General features: G+C 44.2%; 1 protein-coding gene across 3 annotated transcripts in view; it reads right to left on the minus strand.

Moving 5' to 3' along the window:
• DOCK8 (dedicator of cytokinesis 8) overlaps positions 1–27985 on the minus strand; it is a 360169-nt gene that overhangs the window by 28674 nt on the left and 303510 nt on the right. For all 3 annotated transcript variants that reach the window (XM_075317756.1, XM_075317746.1, XM_075317764.1), the window contains 8 exons: positions 19346–19504; positions 18820–18920; positions 14017–14209; positions 9647–9790; positions 7501–7632; positions 5078–5212; positions 2792–2881; positions 779–1015 (listed from right to left, as the gene is read on the minus strand). In XM_075317756.1, the coding sequence (XP_075173871.1) occupies positions 779–1015; positions 2792–2881; positions 5078–5212; positions 7501–7632; positions 9647–9790; positions 14017–14209; positions 18820–18920; positions 19346–19504 (1191 nt within the window). The remainder of the gene's footprint in view (positions 1–778; positions 1016–2791; positions 2882–5077; positions 5213–7500; positions 7633–9646; positions 9791–14016; positions 14210–18819; positions 18921–19345; positions 19505–27985) is intronic.

Here is a 27985-nt window from a genome sequence, read left to right on the forward strand (position 1 = left end):
GTGTAATGACACATACAACATCTCCTGACCAGGGGAGGAAAACAAGAGTATAAAGACTGTACTGCATGAGATAGCAATTGATTTTTTTTTTGTGAGGTAAAACATTGTTTTTAGATAGACAGGGAAGTGTTTTAACTCACAGAAAGGATCAGCTGTGATCTATGCTGTCCTACCTATATGCTTTATTGCTTCTTCCCCTGCCCGGGAGATGTGCAATGATGACACCATGGTCGTGTACGGTCAGACACAACCATTACACAGTACAGAGCAGGGGAACAATTATAGGATTATCTCAGCATAGGAACATTTTTTAATCATATCTAATTGAGGAACTTATTTTTATTTGAAGTTCTATTGTTTAAAATGTACTTTGCTTGTGGGACAACCCCTTTGTTGTCCAATAGACATGTGAACTTATACAACATGTATATGCAGTTTGTCCCATTGTTATTATATTCCTCACTCAATACAGCTGCCAGAAGTAATAAGCGTTTCATCTGTTTCCAGTATAATAGCTTGCCATTGTTTACAATATTTGTCATCGGGCTCCCGCCATCATACTGTATCTTTAAGTCAACATAAGCCCATTGTCCCCAGGCAGTCTATGGCTGCCAATGTATACACCATGGAACACATTGTGACATTGTCAGGATCAATAGTGTTCTGTCTCATTAGTTATAGTAGTCTCCTTAACAGAAAATTTCATTTCAACGTTTGTGACCAGAGATTATAGCTCATTTACGGGTTTATTCATCTATTATTCTATATTTTACTTTACCTCTTGCTTCTGGATGACATTTATGCGGGTCTTGATGTAAGGAAAAGCGTGCAATGTGGTTACAATGGTCTTCCTTTTGTATTGTTCACCGAGTTCCCCTCGTGGACGTCCATCACGAGTAAAGGGTGTGGTATACAAAAATCGGCGAAGATTATAGTTCTTCTCAAAATAGGTCATCCTGTATTTCATTTCATATTCCTCAAAGTATGGCTCCACAAATGTAATCTGGATGTAGGCCTGACAGGAATTGTAGAGAATGAAAAAGAGGTAGAAAGTACAAGCTATTCTACTTATTCTTTTTAAATTATATGAATTCAGTAAAGAACTGCTACAAGTGTTACACTTCAGCCTACATTTTTAACCATGTTGACTTTTTGAAATCTATTTGGATCCAAAATACTGTGAGGATTTGTTTAATACTATATGTTAATGGTTGGAAAACCTCCGGCAGAGGTAGCACGCTTTGTGTCTCCTATGTGGTATATATGCTCCAGCCCCAGTGTATCCTATTTGATCTATATGCTCCAGCCCCAGTGTATCCTATTTGATGTATATGCTCCAGCCCCAGTGTATCATATGTGAAGTATATGTGCTATCCCCAGTGTATCCTATGTGAAGTATATGCTCCATCCTCAGTGTTTACTATGTCATGTGGATGCCGCAGCCCCAGTGTCTTTTATATGATGTATATGCTCATCCCCAGTGTTTCCTATGTGATGTACAGTGTATGCTCCAGCTCCAATGTCTGCTATGTGATGTATATGCTCCAGCCCTAGTGTCTCCTATGTGATGTATATGCTGCAACCCCAGTGGTCCCACGTGATGTATATTCTCCAGCCCAAGCTCCTATGTGATGTGTACAGCAGTGTCAGTGTATCCTATCTTATGTATACAGCAGTCTCAGTGTCAACTATGTGATGTATATGCTCCAGCCTCAGTGTTTCCTATGTGATGTGTACAGTTGTCTCAGCATCTCCTACGTGATGTGTATAGTAGTCTTGGTGTCTCCTGTGTGATCTATGCAGCAGACCTCCCACTGCTTGAGTTCCAGCAATGTAACATGAAAAGTGATACATTTTCCACTTTTTGGAGCCATACAGTATAATATACATTTGTGTTCGGTACAACTTACTGCTGTGAGTTCTTTACAAAACTTATTACAAAGATTCCACTGCAATCCAGATGGACGCAAACCTGGAAAAGTAGTTGTGAGTAGCAACATCATCAATACCACCTAATATCACATGCTGCATCAATGAGAAGCAGCTCCAGTCATCATATTATGGGTGATTTAATTGTATGACCATATAGCAAGATCATTTTTAAGTTGATCAACTTGTATGGCCGACTGATGGTATAAAAAGGTTGGCAGAAAAAAGGTTTCCCACCTCAGCTGTAGATTAACTGCAGCCACAACAAAGGGTGCTTACTGCATATGTACTTATATAGCTTACTCTGTATTTAAAGGGGTGTTCGCAAGTTTCCATAGGATAGTGAATAAGTTCCCAATTCATGGGGTCTGACCACTGAGACACTAGCAATCCGAAAACCGGGGCTCTGAAGAGCCTAATCTCAATGAAGTGGTAGATGATCATGAGCACTGCTGCTCTTTACATTCTTTTAAGAGTGCAAAAGACCAGCTGGGCGCAGTGCTTGGCTATCTTTGGCGATGCCAAAAAGACTGAAAGGAGTGGTAGTGCACGTGATGGTCAAATGCTTCATTCACATATTGCTCTCGGGAAGTCCTCCCCAACTCCATGGATAGCAGATAACTCCCCAACTTGAGACTACCCCTTTAAAAGCAATGTGTATGCAATAAGCTCCTGTGTTCCTTTTCTTTAGTGTCTGACCTGTATGCGGATAAAACTTTGGAAATTTAGAGGAATTTTGATATCAAATGAATCAGAGCAGAATATTGAACCTAATAATTTAATTTTTAAAAAAAACATTTAAGTAACACATTTTCCTGGTGACCATGGAAAAAGGTAAACTGAATTACGATATTTCTATTACCTTGTTGGGATCCAGTTTTGACTTATCTAAAGGAGCCGAGTCTTTAATCACTTCCACCAGATGTTCTCCAAAACAATTCCCATAAAATCCCTACAGTGGAAATAATTGCCCTTTATATTTATTTTGTCATTATTATTCTAGATACAGGACATTTATTTTATTATATACTGGTGCAAAATGTTTTAGCTAGTGTGGAAGAAATGCTGCAAAGTGAGAATGCTTTCAAAAATAGAAGTGTACATGTAACAAAATGCAAAGGAAGTGATCGAAAGAGGAATGTAAATCAAATCAACATATATATATATATATATATATATATATATATATATATAAAATATACACACACACACAAACACACAGAGTATAAATATATATATATATACACACATACATACACACATATTTATATTCTTATATATATATATATATATATATATATATATATATATATATATATATATATATATATACACCCCCCCACACACACACACACACACAGTATATATATACACACACACGCATATATATACACATACACACACACAGTATACACACACACACATATACAGTTAGGTCCAGAAATATTTGGACAGTGACACAATTTTCGCGAGTTGGGCTCTGCATGCCACCACATTGGATTTGAAATGAAACCTCTACAACAGAATTCAAGTGCAGATTGTAACGTTTAATTTGAAGGTTTGAACAAAAATATATGATAGAAATTGTAGGAATCGTACACATTTCTTTACAAACACTCCACATTTTAGGAGGTCAAAAGTAATTGGACAAATAAACCAAACCCAAACAACATATTTGTATTTTCAATATTTTGTTGCGAATCCGTTGGAGGCAATCACTGCCTTAAGTCTTGAACCCATGGACATCACCAAACGCTGGGTTTCCTCCTTCTTAATGCTTTGCCAGGCCTTTACAGCCGCAGCCTTCAGGTCTTGCTTGTTTGTGGGTCTTTCCGTCTTAAGTCTGGATTTGAGCAAGTGAAATGCATGCTCAATTGGGTTAAGATCTGGTGATTGACTTGGCCATTGCAGAATGTTCCACTTTTTTGCACTCATGAACTCCTGGGTAGCTTTGGCTGTATGCTTGGGATCATTGTCCATCTGTACTATGAAGCGCCGTCTGATCAACTTTGCGGCATTTGGCTGAATCTGGGCTGAAAGTATATCCCGGTACACTTCAGAATTCATCCGGCTACTCTTGTCTGCTGTTACGTCATCAATAAACACAAGTGACCCAGTGCCATTGAAAGCCATGCATGCCCATGCCATCACGTTGCCTCCACCATGTTTTACAGAGGATGTGGTGTGCCTTGGATCATGTGCCGTTCCCTTTCTTCTCCAAACTTTTTTCTTCCCATCATTCTGGTACAGGTTGATCTTTGTCTCATCTGTCCATAGAATACTTTTCCAGAACTGAGCTGGCTTCATGAGGTGTTTTTCAGCAAATTTAACTCTGGCCTGTCTATTTTTGGAATTGATGAATGGTTTGCATCTAGATGTGAACCCTTTGTATTTACTTTCATGGAGTCTTCTCTTTACTGTTGACTTAGAGAAAGATACATCTACTTCACTGAGAGTGTTCTGGACTTCAGTTGATGTTGTGAACGGGTTCTTCTTCACCAAAGAAAGTATGCGGCGATCATCCACCACTGTTGTTATCCGTGGACGCCCAGGCCTTTTTGAGTTCCCAAGCTCACCAGTAAATTCCTTTTTTCTCAGAATGTACCCGACTGTTAATTTTGCTACTCCAAGCATGTCTGCTATCTCTCTGATGGATTTTTTCTTTTTTTTCAGCCTCAGGATGTTCTGCTTCACCTCAATTGAGAGTTCCTTAGACCGCATGTTGTCTGGTCACAGCAACAGCTTCCAAATGCAAAACCACACACCTGTAATCAACCCCAGACCTTTTAACTACTTCATTGATTACAGGTTAGCGAGGGAGACGCCTTCAGAGTTAATTGCAGCCCTTAGAGTCCCTTGTCCAATTACTTTTGGTCCCTTGAAAAAGAGGAGGCTATGCATTACAGAGCTATGATTCCTAAACCCTTTCTCCGATTTGGATGTGAAAACTCTCATATTGCAGCTGGGAGTGTGCACTTTCAGCCCATATTATATATATAATTGTATTTCTGAACATGTTTTTGTAAACAGCTAAAATAACAAAACTTGTGTCACTGTCCAAATATTTCTGGACCTAACTGTATATATATGTATATATATATATTTCACAATATAGAAAAGGAGAATGAGAATGAAAAAGATATGTTACCTCCAGTCGGTGGGAAATCTCGGGGAGTTTAGTGATTGCTGGTTCTTTGTAAATAAACTCCTTTTCATCCAGGTCACCAAACTTTGCGCCATAAAATCCTACACGGAAATATGTGCCAAACATTCTCTTTTGTCCCTGTTGCATTCAAATAACAAAGTTTCATTATTCTTGTCCAGATATCTATGGATACATTACAAAACTATACACATGTAAAAGGTTATTCTTATCTTCATAGATAGGCATTGTTGGATAGTTAACACAAGCTCTTTCATAACTTACTTTTTAATAAAATTTACAGCCGTTATTAAAATAGTAACACTTAACGTTTATTTACAGCTCGTTGCCTTGGAGACCGACCACTGGTATTCTCTAGCTCTTCAACACTTTAAGCACCACTCCAGCATTTTTTTGTCAGAGCTGTAGTGGCACTTTAAATCTAAGCCCCTGTCATATACTCACCTTCTGGTGGCTTCACCTTTTAGGCTGCTTTCACACCTCCGGTTTTAGCAGAGCAGGCCAATCCAGCTCTAAAACCTATGCAACGGATGCGGTGACAAAACCGCATCCTTTGCATAAATTTTTGACATGCGGCCCGTTCGGTTTTTACCGCTTGCGCAATGCTACTGAGCATGCGCAGTGGAAAAAAATGCATGCGGCGGCCGGATGCGGTGTTTTCCGCAGGACGCCGCATGCGGCGTCCATAGGCATGCATTGCAAATGCGTTTTTTTTTGCCGGACAAAAAAACGTGCCAGGCAACGTTTCATCCGGCCGCCGCATCGGCTAAATCTGCCGCATGCGGCAAAAAACAGACCGAAGGCAAGCCCATGCGGCACAATCCGGCACTAATGAAAGTCTATGCAAAAAAACCGCAACCGACGGCAATAAAACCCGATTGCGGTTTTTCTGCAAAGCGCCGGATTGTGCCGCACAGGAAAAACTGGATGTGTGAAAGCAGCCTTGCCGACCCCACACCGGTCTTGCGGCGCCATCTTGTGACTGTAACTTCTGACTGCCCACAAAACAAAAGTTACGTCACAAGCACCAAATGCATCTCTACTAGAGCCACAATGAGGCCAGAACGAGGCATAGAGATGTATTGAGTTATGACTTCAGGGGTGCTCCATTAAACACTGGAGCTGCTGGCAGGTCGCAAATCACTGGAGACCAAACAGAGCTACATATAAGGTGAAGCGTTGGAAGGTGAGTATAAAACAAGGGGCAGAGGAATTAGATTTAAAGCAACACTCTACTGGTGAAATAATAAAAGATCGCTGGTGTGGTGCTTTAATTGACTCTGGCCAGGATTAGAATTTATTAGTGCACTCCAGTGAAGCTGGGCAGCTTTTGTTCTCAAAAGAACAAAGCACTGCACATGTTCTGTCCAGAAGCAATGAAAAGTGTTAATATCTCAGGAACACCTGAAAATTTTAATGAACAGTTGATTTCAAAAATAATTGATTTTACAATCTCTTTCTTCTTACAACATCTAATATATAAAGCTGAGTATATGTATATGTGTGTGTGTATGTATGTCCGCTAAAGGAATCCGCACCGTCGCATTTACAATCACGAAATTTTGCACAGACGACTCATGTGACTCAGGGTACGTCATAGACTATGTTTTGACCGGAAAATTTAACCCCCCGCTTTACAGTTACTCTCCAAAAATCCTGCCTCCATTAGAGTCAATGCAGCTGGAAGCCATAGGTTATTATTAGCAGCTCTGATTGGTTGCTATAGGAACAAAAGACATTCATAGTATAACAAGCTTATGGGTGAGGTAATATGATGTCTGTGGAGAAGGATAGAGACAGACAGAGACAGACAGACAAAGAGACAGAGACAGGCACTGATAGACAGGGAAAGTAACAGAGACAGACACAGACAGACATACAGAGATAGACGCGCAAAGAGACAGAAACAGACACAGACAGACAAACACAGACAGAGACAGACAGAAATAGACGCGCAAAGAGACAGAGACAGACGCGCAAAGAGACAGACGGGAAAGAAATAGAGAGACACACATACACACAGAGATAGAGAGACAGAGTGACAGATACAGAAACAGACTGAGATACACAGAGACATAGACACAGACAGACACACAGAGACAGACAGGGAAAGAGACAGAGAGACAGACAGATAGAGACTGGGAGAGAGACAGACAGTTACTATCCCGGGCAACGCCCGGGTACTACAGCTAGTCCTTATATAAAGATGAGAACAACCCTTTAAGTTATGGAATGTCCAAACATCTGATCAGATATTGCATTGTACAGTAGTGTTCACAGTTACCACATTCTATTCAAACTCCATTGCCAATGTTATACTATTAATATTTCAATAATAATAATAACAATAAGCTCCTGCTTCCAACATTTGTTCACACACATTATGAAAAGAAATCAGGACTAGGCACCTTGGTTATTATGGCATCATATGCTTTCTTCAGTTTCTCATGCGTGGAAGAGAGTTTTCGGAAGTCTCGATGAGATTCAAGAACAGGGATGACAATTTTGTAAACTTCATTCACAGTCTCAAAGAATCCTGCCTATAGAAAATGATGTATTTAAGGTAAGATTGCTAAACAAATACATTTTCAGTCAGTTGTAATCTTAAAGAGTTGTTTCAGATGACTTTGCAGAATCAGTTGTCATATGCATGTACAGAAGGAATAACAATACTTCTAGCCATTATATGACTGGACCGATCCATCAGTTTTCAACTGTCTATTAAAGGGGTTGTGCCATTGTATAATGCTGTCAATACTGCAGAGATGTTGCATTTTACAAATAAAAAATTAAAATAATACCCCATTCAAAAGATAACCTTTTGAAGTTTTGTATGGCACCCGATGGTAAATATACCCCTGTGGTCCTCATAGTACATAAAAGCAAGGGTAGCAGCAGCCTGAAACGTGTTATACATATAGTTATACTCTGTATTTTGGTGATTTTACATATGGCTCATGATTTTTAAAACATGAAGACAATAAAGCAGCCTTATCTACTTTTCTGGATTTGAGCCGAGACTGAACCCTACTGCATATCATATTTGCAAAGGGTGAGCTGACCGCTTCATCTTTCTATATATCAGCTGTGTTACACAGTCGGCATCTAGCGGTAACACCAGCGACTGGAACCACATCTGATTGCTCCCGTTTATTCATTTAAATGGCACTATCAATCACCGACAGCACCAATTAAATTTACTGGATCCCATTGGCCTCCCCATGTCCGTCATAATTACATAGTGTCAAAGGATTACTATTAGGCTATGTCCGCACGTTGCTTTTTACCTGCTTTTTTGCTGCTTTTTCAACTGCAGCGTTTAATGCCAAAATGGTTGTGTTCTGCTTTTCAAGCAAAGTCTATGGGAATTTGGGTTTCTTGTCCGCACTATGCAGTTCAAACTGCAGCCTTTTTGTTGCAGAACTTTGTTCAAAAACTCAGCTTTGCAGGGCAAAACCCAAATGGCAAAAACAACTGACATGTCAATTGTTTTTGCCATTTGGGTTTTGCACTGCAAAGCTGAGTTTTTGACCAAAGTTCTGCAACAAAAAGGCTGCAGTTTGAACTGCATAGTGCGGACAAGAAACCCAAATTCCCATAGACTTTGCTTGAAAAGCAGAACACTACCATTTTGGCATTAAACACTGCAGTTGAAAAAGCAGCAAAAAAGCAGGTAAAAAGCAGGTAAAAAGCAACGTGCGGACATAGCCTTAGAGATGAGTGAATAAATTGGAGCAGAATTAAATTCTACTCAAATTTTGTAAAATCTGCATCCAAGGCAAAACCAAGGACATGAGCCAGAGTATAAGTTGATATCTGTCCACAGAATAGATGTTCTGCATCCACCATAATGCGGATTTTTTGTAATTTGTGTAAGTGTGAATTAAGCAAAATGGCGGCTGAAAAAAAAATCCAAATGCCAGAAATATTGTTTTTGGGCCACTGCACTTCCTTACAAAAAACAACAGTAAGCAATAAAAATGCAGTATGTACCCCAAAAAGTATCAATAAAAATTACATTTGGTTGTGCAAAAAACAAACCCTCACGTAGGTTTATTAACGGAAAAACTAAAAAAAAGTTAGTCTCAGAGAATAATGACAAAAAAAAATATTTTTGAAGTTCTTATTTTTTTTTTTAACCACAAAAGTATTTATTAAAAAAAACCCTTAGAAGTTTGGAATCACCATAATTGTAATCACCACATTCATACTGAGCGGCACAATAAACGCTGCAGAAACAAAGCCCCATAAAAACAACGGGCACATTACATTTCCTTTTTACACTACTGGAAATTTTTGAACCATTTTCTAGTACATTTCAAGATCAAATGAATGGTGTCATTCAAAACGACAATTTATTCTGTAGAAAACAAGCCCTCTTATGGCTAGGTTTCCCGAATTTTAAAGATATGGCTGTGGAAAGCAGAGGCTGAAAAATAAAAGAACAAAAATGGAAAATCGTCCATGATGGGGTTGAAAAGGGAATCTATTAGATGTCTATAAAGGTATTACAGCTTTCTGTACAGTATAGTTAATATATCTAAGATCACTTACTTGACTGAAGAGCTCTGCAGCTTGTTCCAAAAGGCCAACTAGCCCAGTCTCCGAGAAGTATCTTCCAGAACATACTCCATCTTCATCTGGGGTCAAAATGTCATCAGATACTGCTGATTCCTCTATCACATTGGATGAAATGTTCTAGAAAGTTAATTGGGAATATTTGTATTACTTTCCCACAGCAAACTATAGGTTGTGAGTATCTATTAACCCCTTCACCCCCAAAGCCTGTTAACCTTTCTGACCAGGCCAAATTTTACAATTCTGAAAAGTGTCAATTTATGTGGTAATAACTCTGAAGCACTTAAAATATTTCCCAGTGTTTCTGAGATTGTTTGTTTTTTCGTGACATGTTGGACTTCATGTTAGTGACAAATTTTGGTGTGATTTGTGTTTATTTATTTAAAAAAATAAATAAAAAATGAAAATATGACAGAACATTGAAAAAATTTGCAATTTTTGACTTTGAATTTGCATCCTCTTAAACCAGACAGTTATATCACTCAAAGCAATTAACAAACATTTGACATTTGTCTACTTTACATCAGCAGCATTTTTGATATATATATATATATATATATATATATATATATATCATATTGGTTTTGTAAATTTGTGGTAAAAATGAGAAATTGCTGATAAACTTTCAAGCTTTCTAATTTTTTTATAAAAAATATTATATATATATATATATATATATATATATATATATATATATATATATATATATATATTATATATATTATATATATATATATATATATATATTTTTTTTTTTTTTTTTTTAAAAAAGAACTTAGAAGGCTTAAAAGTTTATCGGCAATTTCTCATTTTTACCACAAAATTTACAAAACCAATATGATATATATATCAAAAATGGTGCTGATGTAAAGTAGACAAATGTCAAATGTTTGTTAATTAATTTTTTAGGCACTACATCACATTTTCAGTGACTTTAAAGGGAATGCATTGCGTTTTTTTATTTTTGTATTAAAAATAGTGATTATGAAATCAAGTATTTTTAATACAAAATGAAAATCGCAGCTTATTTAGTTTTTATGTAATTCGAATTTTACTGAAGGCACTGGGGGCTGCCATGCTGGATTTGCTGTGTGTGTAACGACAGTTACTCACTCCTTTATGGCAGCCCCTGTGCATAGAGAACAGTGGTCGAGATCCGACCCCATCATTTACGTTACAGTGGGCGTCTGCTGTGACCTGGACGCGCCCCCTGGGTTGTCCAGATCACAGCAGAGGGAGGAGATCAGCGCCATGATTGTGGAGCTCACAGCATATGCTGTTTGCTCCACTTTACACCTGTCACCCGCCGGGATGTGTGAGTACGGGCCGCCTCCCCTCCCCCACCCCCCGTTAGCGTTTCCGATGACACCCCCTCCCTCCGCTCTACCCAGCCCCCGCTACTGCTACCACCCCGCCCCTCCCCCCCGCAGTTACCGTCTCCGATGACACCCCCTCCCTCCCTTCGGTCTCCCCAGCCCCCGCTACTGCCGCCAAAAGTTACCGTCTCTAATGACACCCCCTCCCTCCGCTCTACCCGCCGCCGCTGCTCTGTGTGTGTGTGTGTTTGTGTGCCACTGCATGTGAGTACCGCCGCTGCTATTGTCTCCAAAAACACCCCCCGTTCAACCCCTCCCCTTCCGCCTGCCACCTGTCGGCCTGTGTGTGTACTGGTGATACTGTCTGCAGGGTTGTGTATCTAATCCTCCTGTGTGAAACTGCTGAGTCGTGTAACTAATCCTATCCTGTGTGATACTGTCTGCACGGCTGTGTATCTAATCCTCTCCTGTGTGATACTGTCTGCATGGCTGCGTATCTAATCCTTTCCTGTGTGATACTGTCTGCACGGCTGTGTATCTAATCCTATCCTGTGTGATACTGTCTGCACGGCTGTGTACCTAATCTTCTCCTGTGTGATACTGTCTGCACGGCTGTGTATCTAATCCTCTCCTGTGTGATACTGTCTGCATGGCTGTGTATCTAATCTTATCCTGTGTGATACTGTCTGCATGGCTGTGTATCTAATCCTATCGTATGATACTGTCTGCACGGCTGTGTATCTAATCCTATCGTGTGATACTGTCTGCACGGCTGTGTATCTAATCCTCTCCTGTGTGGTACTGTCTGCATGGCTGTGTATCTAATCCTATCCTGTGTGATACTGTCTGCACGACTGTGTATCTAATCTTGTCCTGTGTGATACTGTCTGCATGGCTGTGTATCCTGTGTGATACTATCTGCACGGCTGTGTATCTAATCCTACCCTGTGTGATACTGTCAGCACGACTGTGTATCTAATCCTATGCTGTGTGATACTGTCTGCACGGCTGTGTATCTAATCCTCTCCTATGTGATACTCTCTGCACGGCTGTGTATCTAATCCTCTCCTGTGTGATACTGTCTGCTGAGCTGTGTAACTAATCCTCTCCTGTGTGATACTGTCTGCACGGCTGTGTATCTAATCCTATGCTGTGTGGTACTGTCGGCACGGCTGTGTATCTAATCCTCTCTTGTGTGATACTGTCTGCACGGCTGTGTATCTAATCCTACCCTGTGTGATACTGTCAGCGACGGCTGTGTATCTAATCCTATGCTGTGTGATACTGTCTGCACGGCTGTGTATCTAATCCTCTCCTATGTGACACTGTCTGCACGACTGTGTATCTAATCCTCTCCTGTGTGATACTGTCTGCTGAGCTGTGTAACTAATCCTCTCCTGTGTGATACTGTCTGCACGGCTGTGTATCTAATCCTATCCTGTGTGATACTGTCTGCACGGCTGTGTATCTAATCCTCTCCTGTGTGATACTGTCTGCTGAGCTGTGTATCTAATCCTATCCCGTGTGATACTCCTGCTGTCCTTGGTGACACTTTAGACATTTCTGGTCACCAACAAAATGGCTCTGCACTATGTCCCTACATGTCATTCTCTGTTATCTGTTGTAAACACTCAGATTAGGAGGGGGGAGGGCGTGCCATCACACACAGGAGAGCAGACTCCGCCCACTTTACTGCAGCTGTAATGCGATTTTTTTATACAGTGGAATTTCTGTAGGATTTCAGAAGCTGCTCCCCCTAGTGTTTAACAGTGGAAACAATGGAAAATATCAAACTTTTTTTTAATATTTTGCTCAATTAAAAAATAATAATAATATTTAAACAAAACATTAAAACATTATTACGTTACATTTTTTCAGTCATTGAATTTTTTTTTTTTCTGACGATACATTCCCTTTAAGGGGCCTGTGTGACTGAAAATACCCAAAAGTGGCACTATTTTAAAAACTGCACCTCACAAAGTGGTCAAAACCACATTCAAGAAGTTTAATAGCTATTTAGGTGCTTCACAGGAACTAAAGCGAAATGTAACAAAAATATGAATATTTTGCTTTTTCACACAAATATATTGCTTTTGCACCAAATTTTTCATTTTGACAAGGGTAACAGAAGAAAAATAGACCATAATATTTGTTGTGCAATTTCTCCTAAGTACACCAATAACCAATATGTGATAGAAAACTATTTGGGTGCATGGCAGGGCTCAGAAGGGGAGCAGTGCTAATTGAATTTTAGAGTGCAAAATTGGCTGGAATAGATAGCGGTCGCTTGTCGCATTTGCAGAGCCCCCAATGTGCCTAAACAGGGGAAATTCCACAAGTCACCCCATTTTGAAAATGACACCCTTCAAGGAATTTATTGAATGTGTGGTGCACCATGAAACCATAGGTCGCTTCACAAAATTTTATAATTGAGCTGTAAAAATAAATAAAAACAAAACATTTTTGCCGCAAATATTTTGCTCTGACACCACATTTTTCATTTTCACAAGGGTAACAGGAGAAAATGGACCATACAATTTGTTACGCAATTTCTCCTGAGTCCACAGATACCCTATGTTTGGTGGAAAACTACTGTTTGGGTGCACAGCAGGGCTCGGAAGGGAAGGAGCACCATTTGAATTTTAGCGGCATTTGGGAGAGAAAAGATTGCGGACGCACATTTCAGTGAGGGTGTATAGGCTGTGGTAGTATTCACAGCCTCTGCTGCCTGATGACACTGAGTATCCCAGCATGCACTGGGATGTTCAAATGGAGCGTCATCAAAAACGAAGTAGGGAAAACATTAGAATAGCAGTTAGATAATGTAGTTAGGGAATATTTAGGCAATTTTTAATGCAAGTATATTAGAAAATAATTTAGATTATGCTACCAAACAGATAGGGATTTAAAATGAAAATTACTTTCCTTTGGACCCCCCTTTTTAAAGGTATTACTGACACTGTATTATATTAAACCAAACATTAATCAATCTAAGATCAATGTACAAGTATGCAATATAATTTCCCTTACCTGAAAGCTGACACTACCAACAGGCAAATAGCTACAATCTTCCAGCAAGCTCAAGTATTCAGCAACCAGAGCGGCGGCATGTACCAGGCACATGGCTGCCTCTGTGTAACACTTCACCTTTACGTGTTTCTCTGCCATGTTCTGTAGCCATGTCAGTCTCAGGTCTGGAGAAGTCTGATATCCCTTTGCAATTCTGATAAAAATAACAAGAAAATGGCAGCAATTAATAATAAGTTTCTATGCATCGAACACCATTCTACAGTCCTATTAAAGAATAACTTTTTGGGTTTATTATAATTTTTATGTGTCTATAACTTAGAAAACTACACACAGCAAGTAGGCCACGTGTCAATGAGAATGGGAGGTATTCATTAAAGTCTAACTTTGATCAGTGGCGGTCCAGGTACTCAGACTCCCATACAAGTTAATAGTAGGGGGTAGAAGGAACTGATTCTTCTGAGACTGGAGAATGACTGTAGAGAAAGCAAGTGCTTCATTTTAGACAAAACCAGTGACTGCTTGGGAGTTTTTTTACAACTTATATTAGCCATTGGTCTCCTCATCTACACCTTTACAGATCAGTTTTCTGAAACTGCACGCACTCTTAGGGGTACTTTGCACACTACTACATAGCAAGCCGATGCTTGCGATGTCAAGCGCGATAGTCCCCGCCCCCGTCGCAGGTACGATATCTTGTGATAGCTAGCATAGCGAACATTATCGCTACGGCAGCTTCACATGGACTTACCTGCCCTGCGACGTCGCTCTTGCCGGCGACCCGCCTCCTTCCTAAGGGTGCGGGTCGTGCGGCGTCACAGCGACGTCACACGGCAGGCGGCCAATAGAAGCGGAGGGGCGGAGATGAGCGGGACGTAAACATCCCGCCCACCTCCGTCCTTCCGCATAGCCGGCGTGAGCCGCGGTGACGCAGGTAAGCTGATGTTCCTCGCTCCTGCGGCTTCTCACACAGCGATGTGTGCTGCCGCAGGAATGAGGAACAACATCGTACCATCGCTGCAACGAAATTATGAAAATGTCGGACACTACACCGATGATACGATTACGACGCTTTTGCGCTTTTTAATCGTATCAAAAAGGATTTACACACTACGATATCGACAGCGACGCCGGATGTGCGTCACTTTCGATTTGACCCCACCGACATCGCAGCTGCGATGTCGTAGTGTGCAAAGTACCCCTTAGGCTATGTGTGCACGCTGCAGAAAATTTGTTCACAAAAAAACTGCCCCTTGTGGAAAAAACGCACCTTCTGCCAGAAAGGGCAATGAAAAACCACATGAGTTTTTTGCACGACTCTTTCCATGTGTTTTTTTTTGTGAAATAAATGGCTGGAAGGGCTAAAATATGAAGGACACAAACACACAAAGAATTGACATGCTGCATTTTTTTTGTCATCCCAAAACTGAAGGCAAAAAAAAAAAAGCAATTGCACCAAAAAATGTGAAAAAACAAGGCAAAAAACCCCAGCCTTAAAATCCAGAAAAAGAGTGGCATAAGATTGAGACCCCAAAATTTGGACTGGGTGCTGACATTTCAGTTATCAGTTATTATCCTGAACTGAAAGGCTGTAAAGCTGAGGCCAAATCTCATCAGGAGAGGGGACCTAATGCCAGTAGTTTGGATATTATGATATTATCTCAGTATATACAAGGGGCTGCTGATAAGTCTTTGGCTTTACCCAGAAAGAAACGAGATAGGATGATGAAATTTTACATTTTTTCAACATACTCTCTACTGATGTCAACACACTTCTTACATCAGTATTTCAAGTTCTGTAAGCCTAGCAAAATTAAGAATATTGATAGTGCCTTAAACCAGGCATCCGTAGCAGCCATGGCATCAGAAATGTTATGTTGTGAAATTTGGTACCCTTGAGGTGTTTATTCAGGTTTGGAAACAGATGATAACCAGAGGGAGCTAGATCTGGTGAATAAGGTGGGTGGTCAACCAGCTGGAAGCCCAGCTACTGCCAGTTTTGTCATGGTCGCTTGTGCAGTGTGAGCGGAGGCATTGTATTGAAGGAACAAAAATCCTTTGGACAGCTTGTCGCGCCTTTTCGCCTTCAGAGCTGCCTTCAATTGGTCCAAAAGTTCAATGTAATACCTTGCATTGATGGTGGAACCCTTTTGAAGGTAGTCCACTAGTAGCACGCCCTCCTTATCTCAGAACACAGACGCCATCACCTTAGTGGCTGATTTTTGCACCCTGAACTTCTTTGGACGAGGAGAACCACTGTGCCTTCACTCATGCAACTGCTCCTTGTTTTCAGGGTCATACAAATAAATCCAGGTCTCTTCCAGAGTGACCAGTCGATCCATGAAGTTCTTATCAGTTTGGAAATGCTGAGAAATAGACCGGGAAGTTTTCACTCGCATACTTCTTTGATTTGTTGTCAAACATTTGGGGACCCACTTTGCAGATTGCTTCCTCATGTCCAAATGTTCATGGATAATGACACAAACACGTTCATGGGAAATCCCCATGATGTCTGCTATTGCTTTAGCTGAAATTCGTCGATTCTCCAGTATGAGGTTGTGCACAGCATCTACGATCTCCGGAACAACAACCACTCTCGGTTGTCCAGAACATTTCTCATCATTGGTACAAAAGTGGCCCGTTTTAAATTTGGCAACTGTGGAATATGAGTGGCATTGATCCTCCAATGTCCGCGACACGTCACCATGAATATCCTTTGCGGACTTTCCTTGCAAAATTAAGTGTCACTCCTCTGCTCTCAGTTGCTGTGAATATCGCATTACATGCCGCAAATTTTGTTTTCCCGCGTGCGTGGAACACTGTTGCCATAAGCAACAAACACAACATTTTGAAAACATATATTAGACACATAAGGCTTTCATGTGATGTAACATTTGTTACCATAGAAACAAAAAAGGATCACATAGCCAAAGACTATAAGCATATATATATATATATATAGAGATATATATATATATATATAAATATATATATATATATATATATATATATATATATATATATATATATACACACACACACACACACACACACGCACACGCACACACGCACACATATACCCAATTACAACTCAACAACATTGAAACCTATTAGTTTGAGGAGTGGTCCATCATATTCTGTTAACAGATAACTGTACAGTTCTATTCTAAGACCCCTGACCATAGGGATATGATGTGTAGCAGGCTCTAAATGTAGAATAACTCCACTTGGGGGCAAACCACTCTAGTCATTTTCAAAAAGAATACATTTGCTGGTTAGCCAAGTGGACTATCTTTATTTCTACTTTTGAAAAAAAGAAAAAAAAAGTTTTCCAAAGTGCAAATATCCTTTGGGAGGACACCAACACAGGCAGCGCCACCATTCTGGCAATAAGGACAGTACTGCTGTAGAGCTCCTGCCAGATTACATCTGCATCTTGCTGCTCCATTATGCTGTGTTCCCTCACAAAGTCCTGCCACTTTGTGCCTCCTTCACCTTCCCCTGAGTCGATATCACCTTGTTTCACTCCCTGTTCAAAGCCTCAACCTTTGTTTCATCCCTCCCAAGAAAAAGGCAGATTGCTAACTGCAAAGCAGATTTTTGTATTATTATTATTATTATTATTATTTATAGAGCACCATTAATTCCATGGTGCTGTACATGAGAAGGGGGTTACATACAGAATACATATACAAGTAACAATAGACAGACTGGTACAGAGTGAAGAGGGCCCTCTTAATTGCAATTTGCTGATATTTGAGTTTCAGCTCTTAAGCTGGGTTCACACTAAGCGACAGCGACAACGACGTCGCTGTTACGTCACCATTTTCGGTGACGTAACCACGACCTTGTAAGTCGCTGTTATGATCGCTGCTTAGCTGTCAAACACAGCAGAAGCAGCGATCATAACGTCGCTGTGCTACATGTGCAGAGAGCAGGGAGCCGCGCTTAGCGCTGGCTCCTTGCTCTCCTAGGTACAGTACACATCGGGTTAATTAACCCGATGTGTGCTGCAGCTACATGTCACAGTGCAGAGAGCAGGGAGCCGCGCTTAGCGCTGGCTCCTTGCTCTCCTAGGTACAGTACACATCGGGTTAATTAACCCGATGTGTGCTGCAGCTACATGTCACAGTGCAGAGAGCAGGGAGCCGCGCACACTGCTTAACGCTGGCTCCTTGCTCTCCTAGGTACAGTACACATCGGGTTAATTAACCCGATGTGTACTGCAGCTACATGTCACAGTGCAGAGAGCCGCGCACACTGCTTAGCGCTGGCTCCTTGCTCTCCTTGCTACAGTATACATCGGGTTAATTACCTGATGTGTACTGCAGCCACATGTGCACAGAGCAGGAGCCGGCGCTGGCAGCAAGGGCGGAGGCTGGTAACGAAGGTAAATATCGGGTAACCAGGGAAAGGTCTTCCCTTGGTTACCCGATGTTTACGCTGGTTACAGCTTACCGCAGCTGCCAGACGCCGGCTCCTGCTGCCTGCTCGCTTCATTTCGTCGCTCTCTCGCTGTCACACACAGCGATGTGTGTGTCACAGCGGGAGAGTGATGACCAAAAAATGAAGCTGGACATTCAGCAACGACCGGCGACCTCACAGCAGGGGCCAGGTCGTTGCTGGATGTCACACACAGCGACAGCGACGGGACGTCGCTGCAACGTCACAGAAAATGGTGACGTAGCAGCGACGTCGTTGTCGTTGTAGCTGTGTGTGACACCAGCTTTAAGACAGTTGTTGGAAGACTTCAGATCAATAAATTTATGACACGTAATTAGCCCTGAGAAGTAACTCGACACGTACCTGTACATCAGATCCATTAACATCTCTGGGTCCTTCTGGAAAGCTCTCATTTTCACTGTGTCTAAGAGAATACTGTTCAGATTGTGCAAAAGTTCTTTCACCTTAAAATGAACACAGAGGATCAGTCCATTTGTACCATTTATTGGGTCAATAAAGTGGATATTGCCGTGCTAATTTTATTGAATGATTCCGGTTATATTGGGGTACACGTGGGCATAGAGGTACAGATCATCTATCAATATGGAGGCATGTGCAATTTTGTGGAATCCCTCTTAGAGAACAGTATTTTAGAAAAAAGAACTCTGCTGGAATGCTCTTCTGTTTCATGAATTAGTACAATAGCAATTTCCCATACACACAGACTGCGCCAACTAAAACTTATGTAAAATCATAGAAAAGTTCACAAACAGACTGACCATGTGAACTGTAAAACTCCAAGTTATATAAATGCTATTTAGAAATGATATTGACTAGTATAGATCACCTATAAGGTCATGTGAGGGTATAACTTTAAGGCGTGAATTACCTGCATTGGAAACATGGTGGACTGCATGTCTTCATCTTCTTCTGCATATGCAAGTATGCTCCTTAGTGATTTCCGCAGGTACTCTTCATTAAAATCTTGGGATTTTCCCACCAATGAAGCCAAAGACATAGTTACCTGCATTTTTACCCTCGCAAAATTCTGCATTAACAAAAGAATAATATTTTGTTAGAGATTGAGACATAACCTTGAAAACCTTAGATATTTTCTTGGGACAACACTGAAGATATGACACTTTGATACAATGTAAAGTAGTCAGTGTGTAGCTTGTGTAAATGTAAATTTGGTGCCCTCTATATAATTCTAAATGACACACAACCATTAACCCCTTCAGCCCCAAGCCTATTTTGACCCCAAAGACCAGGCCATTTTTTGCAATTCTGACCAGTGTCACTTTATGAGGTTATAACTCTGGAACGCTTCAGCGGATCCCTGTGATTCTGAGACTGTTTTTTCGTGACATATTGGGCTTCATGTTAGTGGTAAATTTAGGCCGATATTTTTTGCGTTTCTTTGTGAAAAAAAACGGAAATTTCGCAAAAATTTTGTAATTTTCAAACTTTGGATTTTTATGCTCTAAAACCAACGAGACATATGAAACAAAATAATTAATAAATAACATTTCCCACATGTCTACTTTACATCAGAACAATTTTGGGAAAAAAAAATAAAAATTTAAGGAAGTTATAGGGGTTCAAAGTTTATGAGCAATTTCTCATTTTTACAACAAAATTTACAAAGCCACTTTTTTTAGGGACCACATCTCATTTGAAGCGATTTTGAAAGGTCTACATGACACAAAACACCCAAAAGTGACACCATTCCAAAAACGGCACCCCTCAGGCTACTCAAAACCACATTCAAGAAGGTTATTAACCCTTCAGGTGCTTCACAGTAACTAAAGCAATGTGGAAGCAAAAAATGAACATTTTACTTTTTGCAACAAAAATGTTAATTTAGCCTCAAATATTGCATATTCACAAGGGTAGCAGGATTAAATGAACCCCCAAAATTTGTTGGGTAATTTCTACTGAGCACGCAGATACCTCATAGGTTGGGAAAAACCACTGTTTGGGCTCACGGCAGGACTCGGAAGGGAAGGAGCGCCATTTGACTTTTTTGAACAGAAAATTAGCTGGAATCGTTAGCCGCACCATGTTGCATTTGGAGAGCCGCTGAGGTGCCGAAACAGTGGAGCTCCCCCACATGTGACCCCATTTTGGAAACTAGACCCCTCATGGAATTTATCTAGATGTTTATTGAGCACTTTGAGCCTCTGGGGGCTTCACAAAAGTTAATAGAGTTGAGCCGTGAAAATAAAAAAAAATTTTTTTACCACAAAATTGTTACTTCAACCAGGTAGCTTTTTTTTCACAATGGTATCAGGAAAAATTGCACCATAAAATGTATTGTGCAATTTCTCCTGAGTACACAGACACCTCATATGTGGTGGAAATAAAATGTTTGGGTGCACAGCAGGGCTCGGAAGGCAAGGAGCGTCATTTGACGTTTCAAACGCAAAATTGTCTGGGATAATTAGCGTATTCCATGTTGCGTTTGGAGACCCCCTGAGGTGCCGAAACAGTGGAGCTCCCCCACATGTGACCCCATTTTGGAAACTAGACCCCTCATGGAATTTACCTAGATGTTTATTGAGCACTTTGAGCCTCTGGGGGTTTCACGAAAGTTAATAGAGTTGAGCCGTGAAAATAAAAAAAAATTTTTTTACCACAAAATTGTTACTTCAACCAGGTAGCTTTTTTTTTCACAAGGGTATCAGCAAAAATTGCACCATAAAATGTATTGTGCAATTTCTCCTGAGTACACAGACACCTCATATGTGGTGGAAATAAAATGTTTGGGCGCACAGCAGGGCTCGGAAGGCAAGGAGCGTCATTTGACGTTTCAAACGCAAAATTGTCTGGGATAATTAGCGTATTCCATGTTGCGTTTGGAGACCCCCTGAGGTGCCGAAACAGTGGAGCTCCCCCACATGTGACCCCATTTTGGAAACTAGACCCCCATGGCATAGAAAAAAAAAAACAGCGGCAGATGGGGGGGGGGGGCGGCAGATGGGGCGGCGGCAGATGGGGGGGCAGCGGCATATAAAGGGAGCATCTGTGATTGTGAGACGGCGGCTGGGATAGGGTGGGAGCGGATGGGAGAGGGCGCAGTGGATGCAGGAGCGGCAGAGGATGGGGGGAGGGGGGATGGGTGGGAAGGGGAGTGGGAGGTGAGATTGGGGATAGTTACCCTACAGGATGGATCTAGGCAGCTGGATCACAGGAGATGAAGGAGGCAGCAGATCGGGGAGGTGGGGGAGGGAGCGCAGCGCAGATCACGGAGGAGACAGGTGAGCAGAGCACAGATCACGGGGGTGAGAGGTGAGGGAGAGCAGACAGCTGATCACGGGGGTGACAGGTGAGGGAGCACAGATCACGGGGGTGACAGGGGAGGGAGCGCACATCACGGCGGTGACAGGGGAGGGAGCGCACATCACGGCGGTGACAGGGGAGGGAGCGCACATCACGGGGGTGACAGGGGAGGGAGCGCACATCACGGGGGTGACAGGGGAGGGAGCGCACATCACGGGGGTGACAGGGGAGGGAGCGCACATCACGGGGGTGACAGGGGAGGGAGCGCACATCACGGGGGTGACAGGGGAGGGAGCGCACATCACGGGGGTGACAGGGGAGGGAGCGCACATCACGGGGGTGACAGGTGAGGGAGCGCACATCACGGGGGTGACAGGGGAGGGAGCGCACATCACGGGGGTGACAGGGGAGGGAGCGCACATCACGGCAGTGACAGGGGAGGGAGCGCACATCACGGCGGTGACAGGGGAGGGAGCGCACATCACGGGGGTGACAGGGGAGGGAGCGCACATCACGGCGGTGACAGGTGAGGGAGCGCACATCACAGGGGTGACAGGGGAGGGAGCGCACATCACGGGGGTGACAGGGGAGGGGGCAAGTAGCCGATCACGGGGGTGAGAGGTGGGGGGGAGCGGGCAGCACATAATGGAGGAGAGGGGGCGGGGCCGGGCAGCACATAACGGAGGAGGAAGCGGGCAGCCGATCTCGAGTGGAGGGGGCTGGCAGCTCATCACGGAGGTGAGGGGACGAGCAGCCGATCACGAGGGAAAGGGGCCAGGCAGCAGATCGGGGGGGACCGGTGGCACTGTGGCAGATGGAGGGCGGCGGATCGGAAGGTGTGGGGGTGAGGGTGCGGGCAGCAGATCGGGTGGCAGATCGCAGAGGGCAGCGGCGGATCGGGAGGTGTGGGGGTGGGGGTGCGGGCAGCAGATCGGGTGGCAGATCGCGGAGGGCAGCGGCGGATCGGGAGGTGTGGGGGTGGGGGGTGCGGGCAGCAGATACGAGGGGTGGGGGTGCGGGTGGCAGATCGCGGAGGGCAGCGGCAGCGGCGGATCGGGAGGCCGGTTTCATATAGTGCAATGGCAGCGCGGCAACTTCCGGGTCCCATGCTCCGGTCCCATAACAGCATGGGACTGGAGCTTGTCGCCCTGCCATTGCACTGTGTACACTCACTGTGCTGCAGGCCAGGGAACGGGAAGTGAAGCTGATGGGGCGGTCACTGGCAACAGGTCCACTGTGATTGGAGACAGCGGTCACAAGGCCGATCTCTCCAATCAGAGTTATTGGAGCTGGGGGAGGGTGATCCAGTGAGGTCACCCAGCTCCAGCCAATGGCCAGTGCTATAGCTGCACTGGCCAGGGCTGGATTTCAATGTTTCAGTCACTTTAAGTGGCTGTAACATTACAGTGGCTGTGATTGGTTGAGCGGCGTTCATCAGCCAATCACAGCCTCCGTAGGTACGGGAAGGAGGCACCACCCCTCCTGAGGTCAGGTACAGGTCCCCTCCTCCCCGAATCTGCGGTTTGTGTTAACCGATCGCAGTCACCGGAGGCTCCGGTGCCGCGATTACGCCATGACGGAAAGATCCGTCCTTGGTCGTTAAGGCCCAGGGCACCATGACGGATCTTTCCGTCCATGGTCGTGAAGGGGTTAAAGTCTAAACCACCTGCAATAAAAGTGAGTATTCTCTGAGGATCTGAAAAAATAATTGTTTCTCTGTATAAAGATGGCCTAGGCTATAAGAAGATTGCAGACACCCTGAAACTCAGCTACAGCATGGTGGCCATACAGTGGTTTAACACAACAGGCTCCACTGAGAACAGGTCTCGCCATGGTCAACCAAAAAAGTGGAGGGCACGTGCTCAGCGTCATGTCCAGAGATTGTCTTTTCAAACTTGACATGAGTGCTGCCAATATTGCTGCAGAAGTTAAAGGGATGGGAGGTCAGTCTGTCAGACCATACACTGCACAATGCATCAAATTGGTCTGCATGGCTGTTGTTCCAGAAGAACGCCTCTTCTAAAGATGATGCACAAGAAAGCATAAACTGTTTGCTGAAGACAAGCAGACTAAGGATATGGATAACTAGAACCATGTTATTTGGTTTGATGAGACTAAGATAAACTTATTTGGTTCAGATGGTGTTAAGCGTGTGTGGCGCCAACCAAGTGAGGAGTACAAAAACAAGTGTGTCTTACCTATAGTCAAGCATGGTGGTGAGAGTGTAATGGTTTTGGGATGAATAAGTGCTGCCGACTATGGGGAGCTACAGTTCATTGAGGGAACCATGAATGGCAACATGTACTGTGACATACTGAAGCAAAGCATGATTCCCTCCCTTCGTATTCCAACATGATAACTCTAAACACGCCTCCAAACGACCACTGTCTTGCTATAGAAACTGAAGGTAAAGGTGCTGGACTAGCCAAGCATGACTCCAGACCTAAACTCTAAACTTATGTCACTGTAATGAGCGGTTTTCCCCTGTAAATGAGGCAGCTATAGACTCCCCACTTGCAGTGGGAAGAAAAAAAAAAAAAAAGATAAAGTAACAAAAAATGTTCCGCTGAGATCTTTGAAATCTCTTGATGAACAAATTATGCAAAAATAAATAAAGAAATGAAGGGAATTTTGTTTACTTACCATAAATTCCTTTTCTTCTAGCTCCTATTGGGAGACCCAGACAATTGGGTGTATAGCTTCTGCCTCCGGAGGCCACACAAAGTATTACACTTTAAAAAGTGTAACCCCTCCCCTCTGCCTATACACCCTCCCGTGAATCACGGGCTCCTCAGTTTTAGTGCAAAAGCAGGAAGGAGAAGACTTATGAATTGGTCTAGGGTAAATTCAATCCGAAGGATGTTCGGAGAACTGAACCATGAACCAAAAGAACAATTCAACATGAACAACATGTGTACACAAAAGAACAACCAGCCCGAAGGGAAACAGGGGCGGGTGCTGGGTCTCCCAATAGGAGCTAGAAGAAAAGGAATTTACGGTAAGTAAACAAAATTCCCTTCTTCTTTGTCGCTCCATTGGGAGACCCAGACAATTGGGACGTCCAAAAGCAGTCCCTGGGTGGGTAAAAGAATACCTCAATAAAAAGAGCCGAACGGCCCTCCTCTTACAGGTGGGCAACCGCCGCCTGAAGGACTCGCCTACCTAGACTGGCGTCTGCCGAAGCATAGGTATGCACTTGATAGTGTTTTGTGAAAGTGTGCAGACTAGCCCACGTCGCTGCCTGACACACCTGCTGAGCCGTAGCCCGATGCCGCAATGCCCAGGACGCACCCACGGCTCTGGTAAGAATGGGCTTTCAGCCCTGAAGGAAGCGGAAGCCCAGAAGAGCGGTAGGCTTCGAGAATCGGTTCCTTGATCCACCGAGCCAAGGTTGACTTGGAAGCCTGCGAACCCTTACGCTGGCCAGTGACAAGGACAAAAAGCGCATCTGAACGACGCAGGAGCGCCGTGCGAGACACGTAGAGCCGGAGTGCTCTCACCAGATCCAAAGAGTGCAAATCCTTTTCACATTGGTGAATTGGATTAGGGCAAAATGAAGGTAAGGAGATATCCTGATTGAGATGAAAAGGAGATACCACCTTAGGGAGAAATTCCGGAACCGGACGCAGAACCACCTTATCCTGGTGAAACACCAGGAAGGGGGCTTTGCATGATAGCGCTGCAAGCTCAGACACTCTCCGGAGTGATGTAACTGCCACTAGAAAGGCCACCTTTTGCGAAAGACGTGATAAAGAGACATCCCGCAGCGGCTCGAAAGGTGGTTTCTGAAGAGCCGTTAGCACCCTGTTAAGATCCCAGGGTTCCAGCGGACGCTTATAAGGTGGGACTATGTGGCAAACTCCCTGCAAAAACGTGCGGACCTGCGGGAGCCTGGCTAGACGCTTTTGAAAAAATACGGAGAGCGCCGACACTTGACCCTTGAGAGAGCCGAGTGACAAACCCTTGACCATTCCGGATTGGAGGAATGAAAGAAAAGTGGGTAAGGCAAACGGCCATGGAGAGAAACCGTTATCAGAGCACCAGGATAAGAAGATTTGCCAAGACCTGTAATAGATCTTGGCGGACGTTGGCTTCCTGGCCTGTCTCATGGTGGCAATGACATCCTGAGATAATCCTGAATTCGCTAGGAGCCAGGACTCAATGGCCACACAGTCAGGTTGAGGGCCACAGAATTCAGATGGAAAAATGGCCCTTGTGACAGCAAGTCTGGGCAGTCTGGAAGCGCCCACGGCTGACCCACTGTGAGATACCACAGATCCGGGTACCACGACCGCCTCGGCCAGTCTGGAGCGAAGAGAATGGCGCGACGGCAGTCGGACCTGATCTTGCGTAACACTCTGGGCAGCATCGCCAGAGGAGGAAACACATAAGGCAGTCTGAACTGAGACCAGTCCTGAACTAACGCATCCGCCGACAGAGCTCTGTGATCCTGAGACCGTGCCATGAATGCCGGGACTTTGTTGTTGTGCCGTGACGCCATGAGATCGACGTCCGGCGTTCCCCAGCGGCGACAGATCTCTCGAAACACTTCTGGGTGCAGAGACCATTCCACCGCATCCATGCCCTGACGACTGAGAAAATCTGCTTCCCAGTTTTCTACGCCCGGGATGTGAACTGCGGAGATGATGGAGGCTGTGGCTTCCACCCACTGCAGAATCCGCCAGACTTCCTGGAAGGCTTGACGACTGCGAGTGCCGCCTTGGTGGTTGATGTATGCAACGGCAGTGGCGTTGTCCGACTGGATACGGATCTGCCTGCCCTCCAGCCACCGCTGGAAAGCCAATACGGCTAGATACACTGCCCTTATTTCCAGAACATTGATCTGAAGGGAAGACTCTATCGGAGTCCAGGTTCCCTGAGCCCTGTGGTGGAGAAAAACCGCTCCCCACCCTGACAGGCTCGCGTCCGTGGTGACCACAGCCCAGGTTGGGGGTAGGAAGGATTTTCCCTGCGATAGAGAATTGGGAAGGAGCCACCACTGAAGTGATGTCTTGGTTGCAAGGGAAAGAGAGACGGTCCTGTCGAGGGAAGCCGACCTCCTGTCCCATTTGCGGAGAATGTCCCATTGGAGCTGCCGTAGATGGAATTGCGCGAACGGCACTGCCTCCATCGCTGCCACCATCTTCCCCAGGAAGTGCATGAGGCGCCTTAAGGGGTGTGACTGATTCCGAAGAAGTGATTGCACCCCTGCCTGCAGTGAAAGCTGTTTGTCTCGCGGTAGCTTGACTACCGCTGACTGTGTATGAAACTCCATCCCGAGGTAAGTCAGTGATTGGGTCGGTGTCAACTTGGATTTCGGGAAGTTGATGATCCACCCGAACTGCTGGAGAGTCGTCAGAGCGACTGTAAGGCTGTGTTGACACGCCACCCGAGAAGGGGCCCTGACTAGGAGATCGTCTAGGTAGGGAATCACCGAGTGGCCCTGAGAGTGTAGGACCGCCACGACGGATGCCATGACTTTGGTGAAAACCCGTGGGGCTGTCGCCAGGCCGAAAGGCAATGCCACGAACTGATGGTGTTCGTCCCCGATGGCGAAACGCAAGAAGCGTTGATGTTCGGGTGCAATCGGTACGTGGAGATAAGCATCTTTGATGTCGATCGATGCTAGGAAGTCTCCTTGTGACATCGAGGCGATGACCGAGTGGAGAGATTCCATCCGAAACCGTCTGGTCCTCACGTGTCTGTTGAGCAGTTTGAGGTCCAGAACGGGACGGAATGATCCGTCCTTTTTTGGCACCACGAACAAGTTGGAGTAAAAGCCGCGACCACGTTCCTGAAGGGGAACGGGGGTCACAACTCCTTCTGTCTTCAGAGCGTCCACCGCCTGAAAAAGTGCTTCGGCCTGAGCGGGGGGCGGAGAGGTTCTGAAGAAACGAGCCGCAGGAAGGGAGCTGAACTCTATCCTGTAACCGTGAGACAGAATGTCTCTCACCCATCGGTCTTGAACATGTGGCCACCAGGCGTCGCCAAAGCGGGAGAGCCTGCCACCGACCGAGGATGCGGTCAGTGGATGCCGAGGAGGCAGTGCCTCCTGCGGCCTTTTGGGGGCGTGACTTGGACCGCCACGCATAGGAGTTCCTCTGGCCTTTCTCCTGCCTGCTGGACGAAGAGGATTGGGGCTTGGCGGAGGGACGAAAGGACCGAAACCTCGATTGTATTTTCCTTTGTTGAGGTCTCTTGGGTCTGGACTGGGGTAAGGAGGAGTCCTTTCCCTTAGATTCCTTAA

The sequence above is a fragment of the Anomaloglossus baeobatrachus genome, chromosome 1, assembly GCF_048569485.1.
Source record: "Anomaloglossus baeobatrachus isolate aAnoBae1 chromosome 1, aAnoBae1.hap1, whole genome shotgun sequence".
NCBI lineage: Eukaryota > Metazoa > Chordata > Amphibia > Anura > Aromobatidae > Anomaloglossus > Anomaloglossus baeobatrachus.